General features: G+C 40.8%; 2 protein-coding genes across 3 annotated transcripts in view; both read left to right on the forward strand.

Annotated features, from left to right (window-relative positions):
- LOC106562216 (E3 ubiquitin-protein ligase NEDD4) overlaps positions 1-3,389 on the forward strand; it is a 52,818-nt gene extending 49,429 nt beyond the window's left edge. For both annotated transcript variants that reach the window (XM_014126943.3, XM_014126940.3), the window contains 3 exons: positions 763-859; positions 1,052-1,124; positions 1,220-3,389. In XM_014126943.3, the coding sequence (XP_013982418.1) occupies positions 763-859; positions 1,052-1,124; positions 1,220-1,322 (273 nt within the window). In that variant the 3' untranslated portion in view covers positions 1,323-3,389. The remainder of the gene's footprint in view (positions 1-762; positions 860-1,051; positions 1,125-1,219) is intronic.
- Positions 3,390-8,026: 4,637 nt separating this feature from the next.
- The window catches only part of LOC106562218 (protogenin A), a 43,197-nt gene continuing 32,865 nt past the window's right edge, over positions 8,027-18,358 (forward strand). Inside the window, exons 1-2 of the mRNA XM_014126945.3 lie at positions 8,027-8,207; positions 9,331-9,633. Coding sequence (XP_013982420.1) covers positions 8,141-8,207; positions 9,331-9,633 — 370 coding nt within the window. The 5' untranslated portion in view covers positions 8,027-8,140. The remainder of the gene's footprint in view (positions 8,208-9,330; positions 9,634-18,358) is intronic.

Here is an 18,358-nt window from a genome sequence, read left to right on the forward strand (position 1 = left end):
TGAGCACATCTGGGACATCATGTCTCGCTCCATCCACCAACGCCACGTTGCACCAGACTGTCCAGGAGTTGGCGGATGCTTTAGTCCAGGTCTGGGAGGAGATCCCTCAGGAGACCATCTGCCACCTCATCAGGAGCATGCCCAGGCGTTGTAGGGAGGTCATACAGGCACGTGGAGGCCACACACACTACTGAGCCTCATTTTGACTTGTTTTAAGGACATTACATCAAAGTTGGATCAGCCTGTAGTGTGGTTTTCCACTTTAATTTTGAGTGTGACTCCAAATCCAGACCTCCATGGGTTGATAAATTGGATTTCCATTGATTATTTTTGTGTGATTTTGTTGTCAGCACATTCAACTATGTAAAGAAAAAAGTATTTAATAACATTATTTCTTTCATTCAGATCTAGGATGTGTTGTTCAAGTGTTCCCTTTATTTTTTTTGAGCAGTATATTATGTCGACATCTGTCTGATGTGGAGAAAAAGGACAATGATGGGGACCACGGTCTGTGGTGTTTTTTTGAAGTGGGTGGAGCAATGTGAAGAAAAATTCATAGGAAGAGTTTAACTTTAGCGTCCAAGTGGTTTGAGCTATTAGCTATTATTAGCCCATTCCTGAAAGCGAAAACTCCCAGGAACACGTTGGATATCGGTAAATATCTGATCTCGGCCCAGAATTTCCACATCGGTGCATCCTTAATTTTTGGGTTAATTCTCAATATTCATTCCAACTATTTGAATGATATTTTGTCATTCTCAGACTGTTCTGCTGATGGATGCAGAGAAGCGTATCCGCCTGTTGCAGTTTGTGACTGGCACCTCCCGGGTCCCAATGAATGGCTTTGCAGAGCTCTACGGTGAGTCCTCTTCTCTACTTCTCTGTATTAAGACTCATTTGTATAATACAGGGTACATTCTAGGTATGTTTTTAACCATTTTGTCATTACATAGATTGATATGAACTTTGAAACATGGATTCTGAGTTGTAACCAGAGGTGTTTGTATATGATTCTCTCCTCCTAATCTTGTTTTATGTTGTGAAATCGCAGGGTCTAACGGACCACAGCTGTTTACCATCGAGCAGTGGGGAACACGAGACAAACTACCTAGAGCCCACACGTGGTGAGTAACTAACAATACAGCAGTTTGGCTAATAGTCCTACCTGATTACTGCAACAAATGTGCATTTGAATTTGGTTCTGTTTTACCGTCTTCAGCTTCAACCGACTGGACCTGCCTCCCTATGAGTCGTTTGAGGAGCTGAGGGAGAAGCTACACATTGCCATAGAGAATGCACAAGGCTTTGATGGAGTGGATTAGGGGAGTGTGTGGCCTTTGGGGCAGATGTTAAAATGGCAGTTACTGTCAGTGAACTGAGGGCTAGCACCAAGTTTTGTGCCGTAGTTCTGTTTGATGCTGATAAAACACCTAATATTCAGGTCCAGACCTGACCTGCCAACCGCCTGAGAAGATGGAGAACAATCACAGAAAACAAAGTCTTTGGTGCTCTTCTCTCCTGCACAGTGGAAGGGATGGATGATGAGTGAAAATCACTTCTTAAATCACTCTTGGTCTGTGAAGTTTACAAATAGTTTTTTTTGTGTCTCGTAAATATGTATGTATACTTAAACCAGATCTATATACAATTTATCAAATGCATTATATCATACAGATATTATTGTTCATCTATGATAAACATTCTATCATGAGGAGATTGACATTGGACTTCGATATACATTACCGTATATACACTGGTGTCGAAAGAGTTCAACAGGGATGCTGGCCCATGACTCCAATGCTTCCCACAGTTATGTCAAGTTGGCTGGATGCTTTTGAGTGGTGGACCACGGGAAACTTAAGTGTGAAAAACCATGCAGTGTTGCAGTTCTTGACATAAACTGGTGCGCCTGACACCTACTACCATACCGCGTTCAAAGGTACTTAAATCTTTTGTTTTGCCCATTCACCCTCTGAATGGTAGACACAATCCTTGTCTCGAGGCTTAAAAATCCTTCTTTAACCTGTCTCCTCCTCTTCATCTACACTGATTGAAGTGGATTTAACAAGTGACATCAATAAGGGATCATAGCTTTCAGCTGGATTCACCTGGTCAGTCTGTCATGGAAAGAGCAGGTGTTTTTTTTCCTGTTTTGTACAATCAGTGTATGTGTGCGCAATTGACAGTGAATGCACTTTTGTATAGCTTACTGAGGAAATCATAGACTCCACATTAGACTCCATTGAAAAACCATATTGCCATTGCTTTCTCATTCTTGCACACACACTTGCAAAATATGTGTTTCCTCTGCTGTTTTTTTTATTCAGTGATGGATGTATTATTTTTTATTCCGCTATTCCAGGGCTCTCAACCCTGTTCCTGGAGCGCTACCCTCCCGTAGGTTTTCACCTCCAACCCCAGTTGTAACTAATTAATATAATCAGGAGCGCTAGATTAGGGTTGGACTGAACCTACAGGACAGTAGGTCTCCAGAAACAGGGTTGGAGAGCCCTGCTCTATTCATGGGTGTTATAGAGCAGTATAATACTCTATTTTTAGGAGTACATTTATTTTTTTCAAATTGCTCTGTGTAATAACTATTGAATTAATATCAAGAAATTGATACTATCAAATATTTCTGCGAATGTCTTTTTGCCTTTGATTTTCTTGAGGGAATTGACTGTACATATGCAGTGGTGTGCTCTATCAAAGAATGTATTGTATAAATGGTAGAAAACATGTGTTTACACTCTGGTATGTTTACAGATTGTTGATGAAGGAAAATATGATGGTCGTTTTCATTTCTCTTAAATGAAAATGTTATACTTGTGCTTTTATAAGGTAAAGCACTTTGTAAAAATGGTTATAAAAGTCTTAGTGTCTTGATCTTTGCCAAACTACCAATTTCAGAATGCATACATTGAGTATGATTTCATGCTAAAATCCTCTGCTTTTAAGTGCACATTTGACTTGAGTACCTTTTACTTGCCATGGAAGAAAAAAGCACATTCTTTCCTTTCACTGGTAATTAAGACTTAAATTACAATGCCTTCATTTGTAATGTATCATAGAATTTGATCATCCAAATCGTTTGACATGTTCTAATCCTTTAGTTGAATGGATATATTGTTGTCATCCGATACTCTATAATTCATTATTTTAAGAGATACTTAATTTATATATTATGTCAGAACTGTCATTCTGACAACTGTAAGTTGATTTTCTATCAATGATTTAATGAAATAAAACTTCTGTATCTTGTTGAAAACATGTTTTGATTGCATGCCAAATTAAATGGCAGCATATTTTGAAAAACGAATAAATGGAAAATGCCACCTAATGTTCTCCTTTCATATTATACTGAAAAAAAATAAAAACACTTGTAAAATGTTGGTCCCATGATTTATCAGCTGAAATAAAAGGTCCCAGAAATGTGCCATACACACAAAAAGCTTATTTCTCTCATTTTGGGCAAAAATTTGTTTACATCCCTGTTAATGAGCATTTCTCCTTTGCCAAGGTAATCCAGCCATCTGACAGGTGTGGCATATCAAGAAGCTGATTAAACAGCTTGATAATTACACAGGTGCACCTTGTGCTGGGGACAATTAAAGGCCACTCTAAAATGTGCAGTTTTGTCATAACACAATGCCACAGATATCTCAAGTTTTGAGGGAGTGTGTAATTGCCATGCTGACTAGGAATGTCCACCAGAGTTGTTGCCAGAGAATGTAATGTTAATTTCTTTACCATAAGCTCCATCCGTCATTTTAGAGAATTTGGCAGTAGGTCCAACCGCAATCCGCGTATAACCCATGCCAGCCCAGGACTTCCACATCCGGCTTCTCACCTGCGGGATCATCTGAGACTAGTCACCCGGACAGTTGATGGAACTGAGAAGTATGTGTGTCTGTAATAAAGCCCTTTTGTGGGAAAAACAAATTCTGATTGGGTGGGCCTGACTCTCTCGTGGCTGTGCCTCTGTCCAGTCGTGAAATCCACAGATTAGGGCCTAATGAATTTATTTCAATTGACATATTTCCTTATATGAGCTGTAACTCAGTAAAATCGTTGAAATTGTTGCATGGTGTGTTTATATTTTTGTTCAGTATAGTTGTTCGATATCTACAAGCCAGAGAATTACTTTTATTCTGCACTTTTTGATGACAGAATTTGTCTGTTTTAAGACTATAGTTAATTTCTCAAGACATGCAGATCTTTACTATTCACTATGTGTCATGGGCTCTTTAAGTCAACTGTGCAATAAGCACTTTTTTTATATATATACCTTTAAAAATAGCTTTTTCCCATCGTCACCGGGATACAGAGGTTTTGCTTGACCACAATGAACACTGCCTACATATTGGCTGTGTTCGTGTGCATCAAATCAGTGATGTATTGTTAGTCAATTCGGACTGATTCTAACCCTAACTTCATGCACATATCCCAGGTCAACCCTCAACCAAAACCCTAACTCTAACCCTAGCTTCATGTCCACATCCCCAAATAAGTGAATGGAAGGCTTCCCCTCTAAAGCATGCAGGGCCCATTCATATGATTCAGCTTAGCCACAACTGTCCTATTTTCCCCCAACCCCCAAAGTGCTGGCTAAAGACCAACCCCCCCAGGCCGAAGGGTCAGGTGGTAGGTCACACACAATTCAGGCCAGCCTTTTGGATGCTGCTGGGGTCAGTGAGGATGGGTGTGTATGTGAGCAGGATGACACTGGGCTTGTCCAATAGCAGAAGGCCATGGAGGTGCCAGATATTCCTCAGACTCCTTTTAACCTATTGATCTGGCCCCAGAGCTTGACCTCCATCCATGTGCAGCCCTATCTTCACTCCACCCCCTAACAGTGACGTGTTGGCAGGTGCTCAAAACCAATTCCTAATCGAACATCCTCGAGACCTCCCCACCCCCCTGAGGGGTCACCATAAATGAGGCTACATATTCACTTTCACGTGTTATATAAGAGCAAAAGCCATAAGGTTAGCCTGGGTCACAAACAAACATCTTTCTAATGCAATGATTTGTCAGGACAGTACTGCAGTATATCTCTACACAGCCTACTGGATGTTCAGTTATCGTGATGGATCACATGGTTTTAGTTATATTGCATAAGAGGATCATAGTGTGTCCACAATGATTGTTCAGACCAACAAACAATATTAGGCTAAGTGATTTTAGAGTTATTACAGTCATAAGGCACTATACATTGTAAATCATGTTAGTTCAAAATTAGCAGATCTTAAATTAGATTTTTTTTTCCAATGAAGAATCATAAGTCCTTGCACTTGCATTTTAACTTGAATTATTTCACGAGTTCAGTTATATTTCCTAAAATAGTTTTGTTTCACCACTTTTACGCCTTAGCTTTCATCCATTTTCTCTTTGTTTAAGTGCACACCTTGATCCTTGACTGTGAGAATCAGCTTTTGGTTTGGTTATATTTTGGGCTGGGGACACTCAAGGACACAACAGCTGGGCCTCGGCCCTGCTGCTGAATGAGAGTCCGGAGCGGGGAGGAAGGTCAAACTCACTCCATAATAGAACATGGACACTGGATCAATATCTGCATTTTCTGCATTTACGCAGCAGTTGTCCTGTTCCTACCAATGCTTCCTGGTAATTGCTGATCCCAGTTCTCAGTGGTGGAAAGAGTGCCTCATTTCCATAAACAGTTTTTTCTCCTCCAGTGACCATTTGCAGTGCAGTTGTCCTGTTTGACATGGAGTGACTTTTTCCGGCCTGTGTTGAAACAAACACAAATGTATCTATCTTTAACCATATGCCTTAATAAAGGTCTATGTGACTGAAACATTTCATTTGTCAATTATGTTTAATTATGCAAGTATACACAGTGAGTTCTTCTACCAGTTCTCTATGTCCATGTCGTCACTTTCAAACTGGGAACATTAGTCAAGATGTTATATGGACCAAATTCCTCAACACCTTCTTTCCGTTTGTCAATTGTCACTGAGTTGTCTTAAACGCATCATACTGGTGTTGGAATACAGCCGTGTCCTTGAGAGCCATTAAAAATAAATGCATGGTGTAAATAGTATATGGCATTGGCAACTGATAGTGTGTAAGGCCAATATGCCAAGAGCTTTTAAAAGTTTTAAGATGTCCATAAATGTCTGAGCATTATGCAATGGAGGTTGCTTCTTTTAATGACACTTCAGAGTTATGTCGTGGGATATCTCACTAAGAAAGTTACTGAATTATTGAGACTAACTGGGAAGTGTTATGATGCTCTGTCAACCTAAACACTTATGATAGGTAATTATCACCACCCTCTTTATTTTCCTCTTCCACTTTTCATCTTCTTCTGTCAGTTTGTTCTCTAACTGTGGCTATTAGCAGTCTTAACTGCAACTCCTTTGTGTTAGAATACAGACTCGTCATTGAGGGGCATTAAAAATAAATGCATGCTTGGAAGACAACATGATAACCAGTGGTGGAAAAAGTACCCAATTGTCTTACTTGAGTAAAAGTAAAGATAGCTTAAATAGAAAATGACTCAAGTAAAAGTGAAAGTCATCCGGTAAAATACTACTTGAGTAAAAGTAAAAGTATTTGTTTTTAGATATACATAAGTATGAAAGTAAATGTAATTGCTAAAATATACTTAACTATCAAAGGTAAAAGTACCAATCATTTCAAATTCTTTGTATTAAGCAAACCAGATGGCCCAATTTTATTTTTACATTTTTCTTTACTGATAGCCAGGGGGACACTCCAACACTCAGACATCATTTACAAACCAAGCATTTGTGTTTAGTGAGTCCACCAGATGAGGCAGTAGGATGACCAGGTATGTTCCCTAGATAAGTGTGTGAATTGGACCATTTTCCAGTCCTGCTATGCATTCAAAATGTAACAAGTACTTTTTGGCTGTCAGCGAAAATGTATGGAGTAAAAAGTACATCATCTTCTTTAGGAATGTAGTGAAGTAAAAGTAGTCCAAAATATAAATAGTGAAGTAAAGTATGGATATCCCAAAAAACAACTTAAGTAGTACTTTAAAGTACTGATGATAACTCACCTTGTCAGGTGTAAAATATGTTATATGCTTTGTTGGACCAATATCCTTTTGGCGATACCGTATCTGAAATTAAATGCAATACCTTGGTTAGAGTGTGAATTTGATCTACAGTCCAGCTAGCTAGTAGAGGATGGTTCTGAGTAAATCTGAATGGACATTTGAATAGACAGTTGTTGGAACAGCCTTGGGATAACCTAATATGAATAAACACACGCATAAACATTAGGCACAGAATATAACACATTGCCCTGGTTCTTTTTACAGACAGCATGAGAAATGATTTATTGCATATCCAAACTATCCACATGAACTACAACTCCAAAGCCATTTCCACACAAACACACTTTTCCTGAGGAACTGATGCTTCCCAGGATTTAAATTCTCAGTAAGCAGTAGACCATAGTCACACCTTGCACATTAACAACAGTGAGTTTTGTGGTGGGTTTCCTCTAGTCATCATTCAGCACTGCACTCAGGGCATGATAGCTGTGCATAATGCTCCCCAGATCTATGAGGGCATGTGGATCATATTCTCTCAATGATACTCAATCACGTTCCATGGTTGAAACTCTATATCCTTGTTTATTTAGGTATGTCTATGTCCGGGTGAATTATCATTCTAATTCCCAGGCCTCTTAGTTATCATTGAATTATCATTGATCCTGATGAGTCATCAAAGTAAAGGTCTGCTCCATGTTTTCAAAAGGCATAAGGGAAATTAACAAACCATATGCATTAATCACACAGATGTGTTGTATGCATTAACTTTCGTGTATTAACTTTACACTAATACCAGTAACACCTGAACAAAGTATACCTGCTATTGCACTCATAAAAAAATAGAAGTGATTAAGATGTTGGCCTGTGTATTGATTTGCCGACTGATGGTGGCGGAGGAACTCTCCCCATACGTTTCCCCCATGAATTACTCAACCGTAGAAAGCAGCACTGGGTGGGGTGATGTCCATCTGCCCGGAGAAAAAAGTAATCCCTGCTGCTGTCAGGAGCGCGGTCACTTTCCTCTTGGATTAGCACGTAGTTCGACTGGAGGTAGTGGCTGAGAGAGTTAGTATGCGAGAACAATTTGAATAAATGGAGTCTTTTAAAAGGAAATTATATCAGCGCTTGCTGTTTTTTGCGTTTTTTCTTCCAATCTCAGGTAAGAAAGTTAATATTTGGTTTGAGTTTATGTCAAATTGAAGTTATAGCGACTTGTTTAGTGGTGGGAAAATGCCGAACTGGACATTGGAAGTGTGTCCATACTCATAACGTTACTACTATTCTAATAGGGGTTGCTATTTACACTGATAAAGAAGAAGTTAGTTGACTTGTTCTGTACTAACGAATTCAACATTGAAGAGTTTAGCCTTAGTTGCGATTTCTATAGATGAATGGACGCACTGCCACTGCCCGGAGTTTAGGGGGCAATGAAATGGCCACGCTGACCACTGACTGCTTCGACTATTGCCCGATGTAGGCTATACATTTAGATAAACACAGAACCTATACACGTTTATGCTTGGTTTTTGCTTGTATCTCGAGTTACATGATAACACAGACGTTTTGCATGAAATTGTGTACGTGCAGCACAACACAGCAGTCAGATACACGTGGATTGTACAACATCGCCAGGCCTGGTTTGAGATATTGATAAACGCAAAAAACATATAGGTTTGCCATGTTATGTTCATTCAGTACATACAAATTAATTATTATATCAATAGAAAAACTGGCTACTGATTTTATTTCCATAAATAATCCACTTTGACGTTTGAGGCAGACAATTACCATAGGCAATTAACAATTAATATAATGTTGTGTAAATTAGGACATTAGAAGTGTGAAGCCATCACATTTGATTTTGAAAATTATTAAGGATTTTTCTTCCTGTCTGGATTGTTACTTGTTTACAGCTGGCAGTCTTATCATTGAAAGGGGAGGTACTTATGAATTTCATGCTGGGGAGTGCAGTAAAACATTTGTGACTGAATGGAGCCATGAAATCAGTGACTTCACAGCTTTATGAGACATGAGTAATCGGATTAAATTGGAGCAGAAAGAAATGAAATAGGAGTGACCTGCTGTTGGAGGGGCTCCAAGCCCCTGCCTGTAGGCACTATGATGTTAACATGCTTTTAAGTGTAGATCCTACCAATGCAATATGCCTGTGGACAAAGTAGAGTAGTTGTAGGTCCTGGCCTAGTATTGTCGCTAATTTCATCACAGTACGTCTTCTCCCACTCCAGCCAGGCACTGACTCTGTTCTCTTCTCTTCCCCACAGGAGTTTTGTGTTTTAGTGAGTTATTTTTTATCAAAGAGCCCCATGATGTTACTGTCATGCGGAAGGATGCCGTTATATTGGACTGTCAGGCGCACGGAGAGTCGCCTATTGCCATCAGGTGGCTTAAAAATGGAGTAAAAGTTGTAGAGAACGACCGCATCTACATTCTCTCCAACGGCTCCCTTTCTATTCCGGAGGTGGAGAGCAGGAGAGGAGAGAAATCAGATGAAGGGTTTTACCAGTGCCTCGCTCAGAACAAGTATGGAGCCATCCTGAGCCAGAAAGTCTGTCTTACAATTGCAAGTAAGTATCATACTGGAGTTGTGTATAAGCATCACATGGAATAATGGAGAGGTTATGCAGGGCCTCTAACCTTTGGGCCACAGAAGATGTACATCATTGGTCATGTTTGTACCTGGTCATGAGAACTTCATAAACACAGTAGAAAAAAAGACAACAGTTTACATTGGATGTACATTGTACACTTACTTACTTAAGATAAGTAACATAAACTGTCCACATTCTCTCTCGAATCTCTTAGTTACTGTGTAGTTACTTATAATTACAATTTCATGTAACTGCATGGGATCTGTGTGACTTATTTTAATGTGTTTAATGTTTTGAAAGGTTAACCAAGCCTTAGTCTGAGGATGTTAAGTCATAGCATGTCAAAATAACATTTACTTGATGAATAATGGAACTCCTGAGTCACAATTGTGTTTTCATCTTAAAAGCATGGTAATGATATCCACTTTAGAGGTGAGCTTAGTACAAGCCCCACACTATGAGCACAAGTTCTTAACTTCTTAGCAGGTATACAACTGAACAAAAAGGTTTCATGTACATTCTTAGAAAAAAGGGTTCCAAAAGGGTTCTTCTGCTGTGCCCATAGGAGAACCCTTTTGGGTTCCGGGTAGAACCCTTTTGGGTTCCATGTAGAACCCTCTGTGGAAAGTGTTTTATATATGGAATCCAAAAGGATCTACCTGCAAACAAAAACGTTTCTTCAAAGGGTTCTCCTATAGGGATGGCCAAATAACCCTTTTAGGTTCTAGAAAGCACCTTATTTTCTAAGAGTGAAGAGCAACAATCTCTGTGTTGAAATGATGATGAAACAGAGTGAGAGATCTTGCTTGTAGTTATCTGCTAAAATGTTTAAATCTGACATAGTCATTGGGGGTAGATGGAGACTTTATACTCTTAACAGGTATAAAATAGGCTTTTCCCATTCCCAGGAAAAAGGGGTCTTTCTCTCATCACCAGCAGGGTGCTATCGTTTTCTATGTAGTCTGGTGCATCTAATCTCTCTTCTTTCTTCGCCAGTGTAATGCCCAAGGTTGCGTTTTGGGCATTCCGGTTATCTAATCCACCTAATAGCTGAGGAAAGGAAGGCATTGGAGGCTTCAGTGGTGGCATTGGGGGGAAGGGGGGTACAGCCTTCAAAGTTCGAGGCCTGAAGCCAAAAAGATACTCTGAGTGGAGGATAATATGTCCATTGGTGTGCAAATGAGGGAGCTGCCGGTTTGAAAGGTTAGGAGCTGTCCAGGATGCCGGTTACACCAGTGTTAAAGAGCAGATGACCCCTATTCACTGGACTGGGCTTTCATGTCGTTGCTGCATGATCACTGGGAATTGTTCTTTTGGAATGCTTTTTTCTCTCCCTGTAGCATGTATATGAGCCTGCTGCCTATTCTTTTAAAGGGCCAGTGGAGCAGCTTTATCCAGAGCTGCTCTTTAGGGACCCTGTTCCCGGGTGTCACCACCCCCCAGGCCATGTTTCTTGCTGTGCTTCTTTTGCACAAAATAATTTCCTTTTTTTCCCTCCCTTGCATTCGCTTTCACAGGGAAACCTGAGCTTTTACGTGGCACTTAAGACATGCACTCGTCCAACAATATTGTGATGGTTACTAATTCTAACTGTACATGGAAAAGTTAAGTCCTGATCCATGGAAAATTGGGCAGGATTGTTGTGAAATTATTTAGTTGTGAAATAGTTTAAATGATTTACCGCTGTGAGGTCATGGTTCCTGAAGAGCCTACTGGTCGGAATACTATTCTTTAGGAGCACATCCCTGTCTGATATGATCCTGACAATCCACTGACAAGTAGATGTTGAGAGACAAGAATGTGTCAGTCTTGGTTCAGTTCCCTAAGCTGAATTCTACTGAAGACCTCTAAAACAAACAGACACCATTGATAAAAATGTTTGCTTTTCAGATAGGCCTACATTTATATGTAAAAGTGAAAAAGTTACTATTTTGGGGCCTTTGCAAACACTTTTGAAATTACTCTCAGGGTAATCTCTCGTGGACAGATCTACGTAAACATAACCAGTACCATAGGAATGGGATTGTGGGATAACGAGCAGCATTAGTTATGGTGTTTGAGTTTGAGTTTTTCGTCACTGCTTATTTGGACAAATCACGATTTTGCGGGTGTAAGCATCTTTCGAATTCCCGAAGGGGAAGGGACATTTGGCCCGTAACTTGCCAAGAGAGAGGTGCCGCTCGTCGTTCTGGTTCTGCTCCTCATTCTAGCATCTCTTGATTCCTTCACTTAACATGTATAGACCCAAAACTTAATTGAGCACCTGACCAATTACGCAATACTTTTGTTCTGGGTTAACCAAGATTACTATCAGGACAATTGAGTGCAATACAACCTCAATTTTTTTTGGTTTTGGAAGATGCCACACAGACTTATAGATGCTATACCAATAAAATACAGAGTTAATGAGCCTTGATTTGCATGATGTCCATGAAAACAGTGACTGCCTTAAAGCCACTAAAACTACTCTGACCCTCTCACATGCTATACAGCAAGTTTCAGTCCGGTATTACTGTGGCCTGAGTCCTTGCTGTGATTTTTACAGGATGCTGTGTGTTTGTAGTTTTATTAATTGAGAGGGTTTGCTTTTATATTATGAACTTAAGAGGTGATAAAGGCTGCCAGTGGAGTTTATAGGCTTGTTTTAAAGGGGACACTTAGACCTGCTTGACGGTCTATCTGGAAGCTCATAAAATTTGCACGTACCTGAGAAATGCTCAGTGGTAGAAAACAAAGGTGGCAGTGGGGGTTGCCGAGAGTCACATACACACATATAGTACACACACACACAATTTTGAATTTGCCGTTCCCTCATACCACAGCCTTTCCTTGAGTGTCTAAATGGCCAAACTTTATTGCATGGCCAGCCAGTGAGGCAGAGGCTAGTGGTCTCCTCACTATGGTTTTCTGCTCTGCTACTCTGAAGAATTAATGAAAAGCTTTTCACTCTGGCCTTCTTTGTCCACCTTGCCCCCAACTGCCCCCTGACTAAAATTAGTTATTGTGGGGAATTTGTTTGTCCAGAGATCAATGGTTAGGACAGCTGGGCCTATTCACTTCTGGAAGGGTAATTATGAGAATGGCACTGCAGAGTTTTATTAAACTTTTTAAATTTAGATTTTGTTTTTGGAAATCTAAAATCAAATGTGATTATTCTAACTTCAATTATGCTTTTTCAATCAATTCTTTTTAAGTTGATAAAGTGACTTTTTGTAAATGATATGACTTTCCATCATGGCCTATTTGTTTTTTATCCTTAGATCTTAAGATGCTTTTTATTGATGTTACTGTGCCCTAGGTGGCGTTTATGACGCCCCTGTTTGCATTGAAAAAACACTCCTCATTGAATGCTGTGAAAAGATTTCAGAGTGAGCGTTACTGTGGCTCTGAGCTTTTCATGTGTTGCATCCTTCACCAGGAAGATTGATAGTACAACATGTGGGGACCTTTTGTATCTTCTGCCCAGAGGCTCTTCTCACCTCTGGCCTTAATAGATATCCCTCATTATCAGTCATGCTGCCAAGACCTTTCTAACTCTGGCCTTTAGAAAGACTGTGGCATTATTTAACAACAAATAACACAACATTTGGTTCATTGTTTTATGTTATAAATGTGGGAAGACCATCCCTAACACCATCTTAGGCTAGTTCTGGTTTCAGATCTGGTTTCTACTCTTTCAAAATCCCTTTGTCCTCGGAGCAGATGCGCCCACTTTGAAGTCGGGACTTCCTTTTTTACCTGATATTTTTCTGAACAAGTAAATGTTAGTGTTGAGTCAGAGATAATGATTTAAGTCGACCATTACAGGCAGGAAATGGAGGGTTTGAGAAACGTTAAATGTCAGTTTCCCTGAAGGAAACGATGAGAGGGGATTGTGTCTTGATGAACGGCCATGTGACTTGGTAGCTAACCACGTGAGTGCTGTCAATAGGCCTCCTCAGATTGATGGGGTTCTCCGTAGAGACATAGTCTCATGAGTATGATCCCTCCAGGCATCCTAAACCATGTTTCCAGAGGTTCACAGGGCATTACGCAATACACAGACATTGTAAAACCATATCCATGTCTTTGCCCATATCCTTATCCATCGGTTCCGATGCAAGGTCTTACTGTGAGTGTGCTGGGATGTTTTTAGTTGATTCGAAAATTATCTCCCAGTTGTGTTTTTTCGAGGTTATAAAACCAGTGTAGAGAATATATCTCGCTCATTGATGTCATAAGAGAGAATAGATAGGAGGCATAAAATATATAATGAATCACACACATCCCTGATGAAAAAAAACAGCATAGACCAGCATAGGTTGGTTCAGCACAGGTGCTGGTTTTGCTGTGTTTTTGTGGTGACCAGCCTTCACTGTGTTTTTACTGGTGACCAGCCTTCGCTGTGTTTTGGACACTGGTGACCTGCATAAGTTGGTCACCAGTAGAACCAGCATCAAGTCACATCATACTGGCTTGCATAGTGATGTTTCATTCCTAATGGAATCCAGCCAGAGTGGGGATAACCAACAACTGGAACATTTCTTCACCCACAATATGCATTCAGAATAACTGCCAAGGTTAGAAAGAAGAAGAAATGAGACTACCCAAATAATAAACTGGGACAACCATTTCAGTAATGGGTGCAATAAATCTAACTAACAGATTGGATTAATTTTGAAAAATGTATGTTATTTATCTTTGTGTTGCATAAGATTAATTAATCAATCAATGTACATGCAAAAAACACAACAAACAATTCTAAAAATCAACTGCAATAGAGCATGCTGGGAAATATAATAATGATGGGCGTGGTCAGACCAACTTGACCAGCTAAAACTAGCTTGGTCACCAATATACTAGCAACACCAACATAAGCTGGTATGTGTCCAAAACACAGTGAAGGCTGGTCACCAGTGTCTAAAATACAGCGAAGGCTGATCACCAGCAAAACCAGCTAGAACATGCTGGTCAAACCAGCTTGACCAACATCTGACCAGCATAGACCAGCGAATACCAGCATGGACCAGCTTGAAATGTATGATGGTCTAAACTGTTTTTTTTTCAGCAGGGATTTGGGACCATGTTTGACTACCTCGATAAATGCAAGCATGTAGTGCAAAGACACTTGGCCTCTGGAGTAAGCATACAGAATACAGGTTTTAAAAAACGGAGTACATGGTTATAAGGATTCCTAATGCTGAACAGTTTACTAACTTCATATTGTGGTCCACAATAAAGCACCCAAATGACTATTCCACAGCAGACTTTGTGACTCCAACAAAATGGTTGTTTGACCCTACCAGCTCTCTCCGTGTGTGACCACAGCCCCAGTGTTTATTTTGGTTGCTTAGGAATGTATAAGACCTGCAAAAGCTTGGCAGCATTAGGACCACAATAAAGGAAAAGCAAACCTAAAGGCACAGTAATGGATTGAGGTGAATGTTTGAAATAATTATTTAAGAGAAATAAGTCTCTGAGCCTGGCTTCTTTTCTCCTTCATCAGCATCTGGAATGGTTTCCATGGTTTCCTTGGACTGAAGTTCCAGAGGTCCAAGGTTTCTTTTGATTGCCCAATAGATGTTAGGTACTGAGAGTACTCACAATTTAAATCCTCCCTGCAATAATGCTAGACATTCCTTCTCATTTATCAATTACTTCATCAGTCCCCTATCAGTGTCGACCCAAACTACAGGTATGTCTACCCAAAAAATGTGTTATGCTTTCAAGATTTACTCCATTGGCATCATCTCCTATTGGATTTTGAGCACAAAGCCTTATTTTGTGGTGACTTGTTTTCATTTTAGAGAAACAAACCATGGCACCATAATTGATTCTGAGGGGTTGGGTTTAATGCAGAAGACACATTTCAGTTGAATGCATTCAGTTGTACAACTGACAAGGTATCCCCTTTTTCCCTTAATTAAGTAGAAGACTGTACTGATTTGAAATTGACTGTTTAAAACCAGCACTCTGATGAAGAGATTAGACACAATGAAAACACTGTCTCTGGTGGATGAAGGGCTGATGTTAAATGATTGGAGAACTTTGACACCAGATAAGAGATGGGAGGAGGGGGCAAGTGTCCCTGTCCTAACCCCACTCCCCCACTAGCCAGGGGACTGAGAGGTCACAGTGCTCATGGGATATGTGCTTTGTTTGGCCTGGGCCAATGACCATTGGGCTGTTCTGCAGGCTCTATGGAGCTACCTCCAGTAGCCTGCTTCCTGGCCCAGCCCAGCTCGGCCCAGCCCGGCCCAGCCCAGCTCGCCCAGCCCGGCCAAGCCAAGCCCAGCTCGCCCGGCCAATGATTGATTTGTGGGGCTTTTCAGCATTGCATTCTTCCCCTCAGTTGCCAGGCTGAGCATTATTTTTCAGGAACCCTTATTATTTATTAAGGGGGGAAAAGACAAACGCGGTGTGGGGTCTTTGCACATTATGAAGGAACTCATCACTCAAGAGTTTCTTGGGTTCTGTTCCATTGGAGGCATTTCATTTGAAACTCATTAAATAGCCTCCTTTAAAGTAACACAAGGAAACAAAGCAAAGGATCGATTTGTCAACAAGCTCCTTTTGTTTCCACTCAAAGTTAAGGTTAGGAGGGAGAGAGACTAGCCTGAGCTATTCTTGTTACATAGTGTGGAATACCTAGAACTCATTCTGATGTGTGACGCATTCCAATGTACAGAAAAGACCCAAGCACTATGTGACTCAGTCCCACTTGACAGAAAGAGAGAGGCCTGGGTGTTCCTCATATCTTTATTTTCTGGGATTCTCAGTTCTTTGCCACCTTTTGACCTTTCATAAAATGCGGGCAGCAAGCCAAGGCAGTGTCCATTTACATGAAACCTCAACAGTTTGATATTTACTGCTTGCTTCCTAAACTGTTTCCTCTCAATCCAAGCATTAGGCCATTCATGTGTCATTTCCATATGAAGTCAGGAAAGGAGCGGTTCTCCCCATCCACTCACCCTCCCATGCTGAACCCTTCACTGCCCAGCTCTGTCCACAGCCCACAACACAGATCTGCTGCTCTCATTTGAATGAATTGCACAAATCAATATCACCATGTCAAACATTTGTCAGATCATAGTAATTATCACTGAATAGAATGTTTCTAGAAATTGGTTGAAATGAAAACCAAATGCTTAACAGCTTTAGTTGTGTTATGGCTCTTGATGAGCCCTCTGACAGGCCTGATTACGTTGAATGCTAAAGTGGTTAAATGTTTTATTGGGTTGAGTACAGAACTGTTCAGAACTGTCAGTATTTGTACCTTGAGGTCGAGGCCAAGGATTTTTGTTGAAGTCATAAATAGCTGTTCGCTTCTTCCTCTCACTTGCAATGCTCTCCAAAGAAATGATCCTTCAGTCCTACTGTTTAACACTTACAGTAATGCTATTTGTTCTGTCACTTATAACTCATAAGGGTGGGAGGAATCAATACTCCTTTATACTTTCACTGATTATGAGTAGGGCCCAGAGGGTTTCCTGACCACATGACCTGACCAGGACCAACTCCAGTCCCTACCTAGTCATGCGTAGTGAAGCTGCAGGCCTGGCCCAGGTCATCTGCAGGATTAGGGCCAGTGTTTCCACTCAATTGCTCTGCAGATCGCTTTAGACAAAGCTGCCAGAGCAGATCCCCCGACCAGCCACTCTGGATCTGGCCTCAGTGCTCATCCACCTTGTTCCAATCAGGAGCGAGGAGAAGCCACACACGTAGCCAGGGCCTTGAAGTAGATAGAAAGCTCCAGTTCTGTCCCCTGCTTGACCACTTACTGTGTTTGTCTACTGCTAGGAACCGAGAGGCCTGGAGGAAATTAGTGCTGCGGAGCGCAGAGCAGAGCTCAGAGCAGCCATTGACCTGTCGACAGACGCCCTGGCTAAACTCTGAGCTCCTCTGCCCCTCCAAAAAAAAAAAAAACACGTAGGAATGTTTCTGAGTTACAGCTCAGAGAACAACAAAGTAAACCCCTGACCACAGAGGGATGCATCTGAACGCACACGTATACTGACTGTGCACACTATGAACATTTGCTTTATGGTTTGCTTTACTGTGAAGATATTCTTTGCTTGTTATTATTAGTGGATTATTCATGCTCTTTGGGCACGCTCAGTGGCTGTGTTGAACATTTCCATAATAAAACCTCTCCATACAGCACGTATAGAACACATTCTTCGCACCTCATTACGAGTATTTTTTTAACCTACATAGTAGTGAGGTAGAATTTGTGCCTGCAGTGTGATCCTTCAAGCTATAGTAATTAGGAGAGCATATAACTTCTCTGAATATTGGATTCCCATTTGTTAAAGAGCATGTCCTCGGGTGGGGTGGGATGGGCAGATTTGGGTTGATCGAGCACCCCTGTACTGTGGAGAGACCAGGGGGAAGGGGGACAGAGCTGGCCCCTGAAGTTTCTAAGGGAGCCTTTGTCTGTGCTTGACCTGTCCACTGACCTGCTGTTTACTGAGCTTCTGGCTTCAGCAGGCCTCTCGAAAACAAAGAGATTGGCCAGCTGGGAGGCAGGGCACGGAATAATTCTATAGTTTAGTTCGGACATTGGTAAAGGTGTTTTCAGTGGTCACTCACTGATTTTTTTTGTTCCTGTCAAACTTGTTTCTGTTTCTTAGGATAAGGGTGCAAAGTCTGCATGCCGCAAAACCTTAGAGGTTTAAATGGTCATTACTAATAATGGAACGTCCATCATTATGTTTTGTGT

Source organism: Salmo salar, chromosome 11, assembly GCF_965601325.2.
Source record: "Salmo salar chromosome 11, fSalSal1, whole genome shotgun sequence".
NCBI classification, from domain to species: Eukaryota; Metazoa; Chordata; class Actinopteri; order Salmoniformes; family Salmonidae; genus Salmo; species Salmo salar.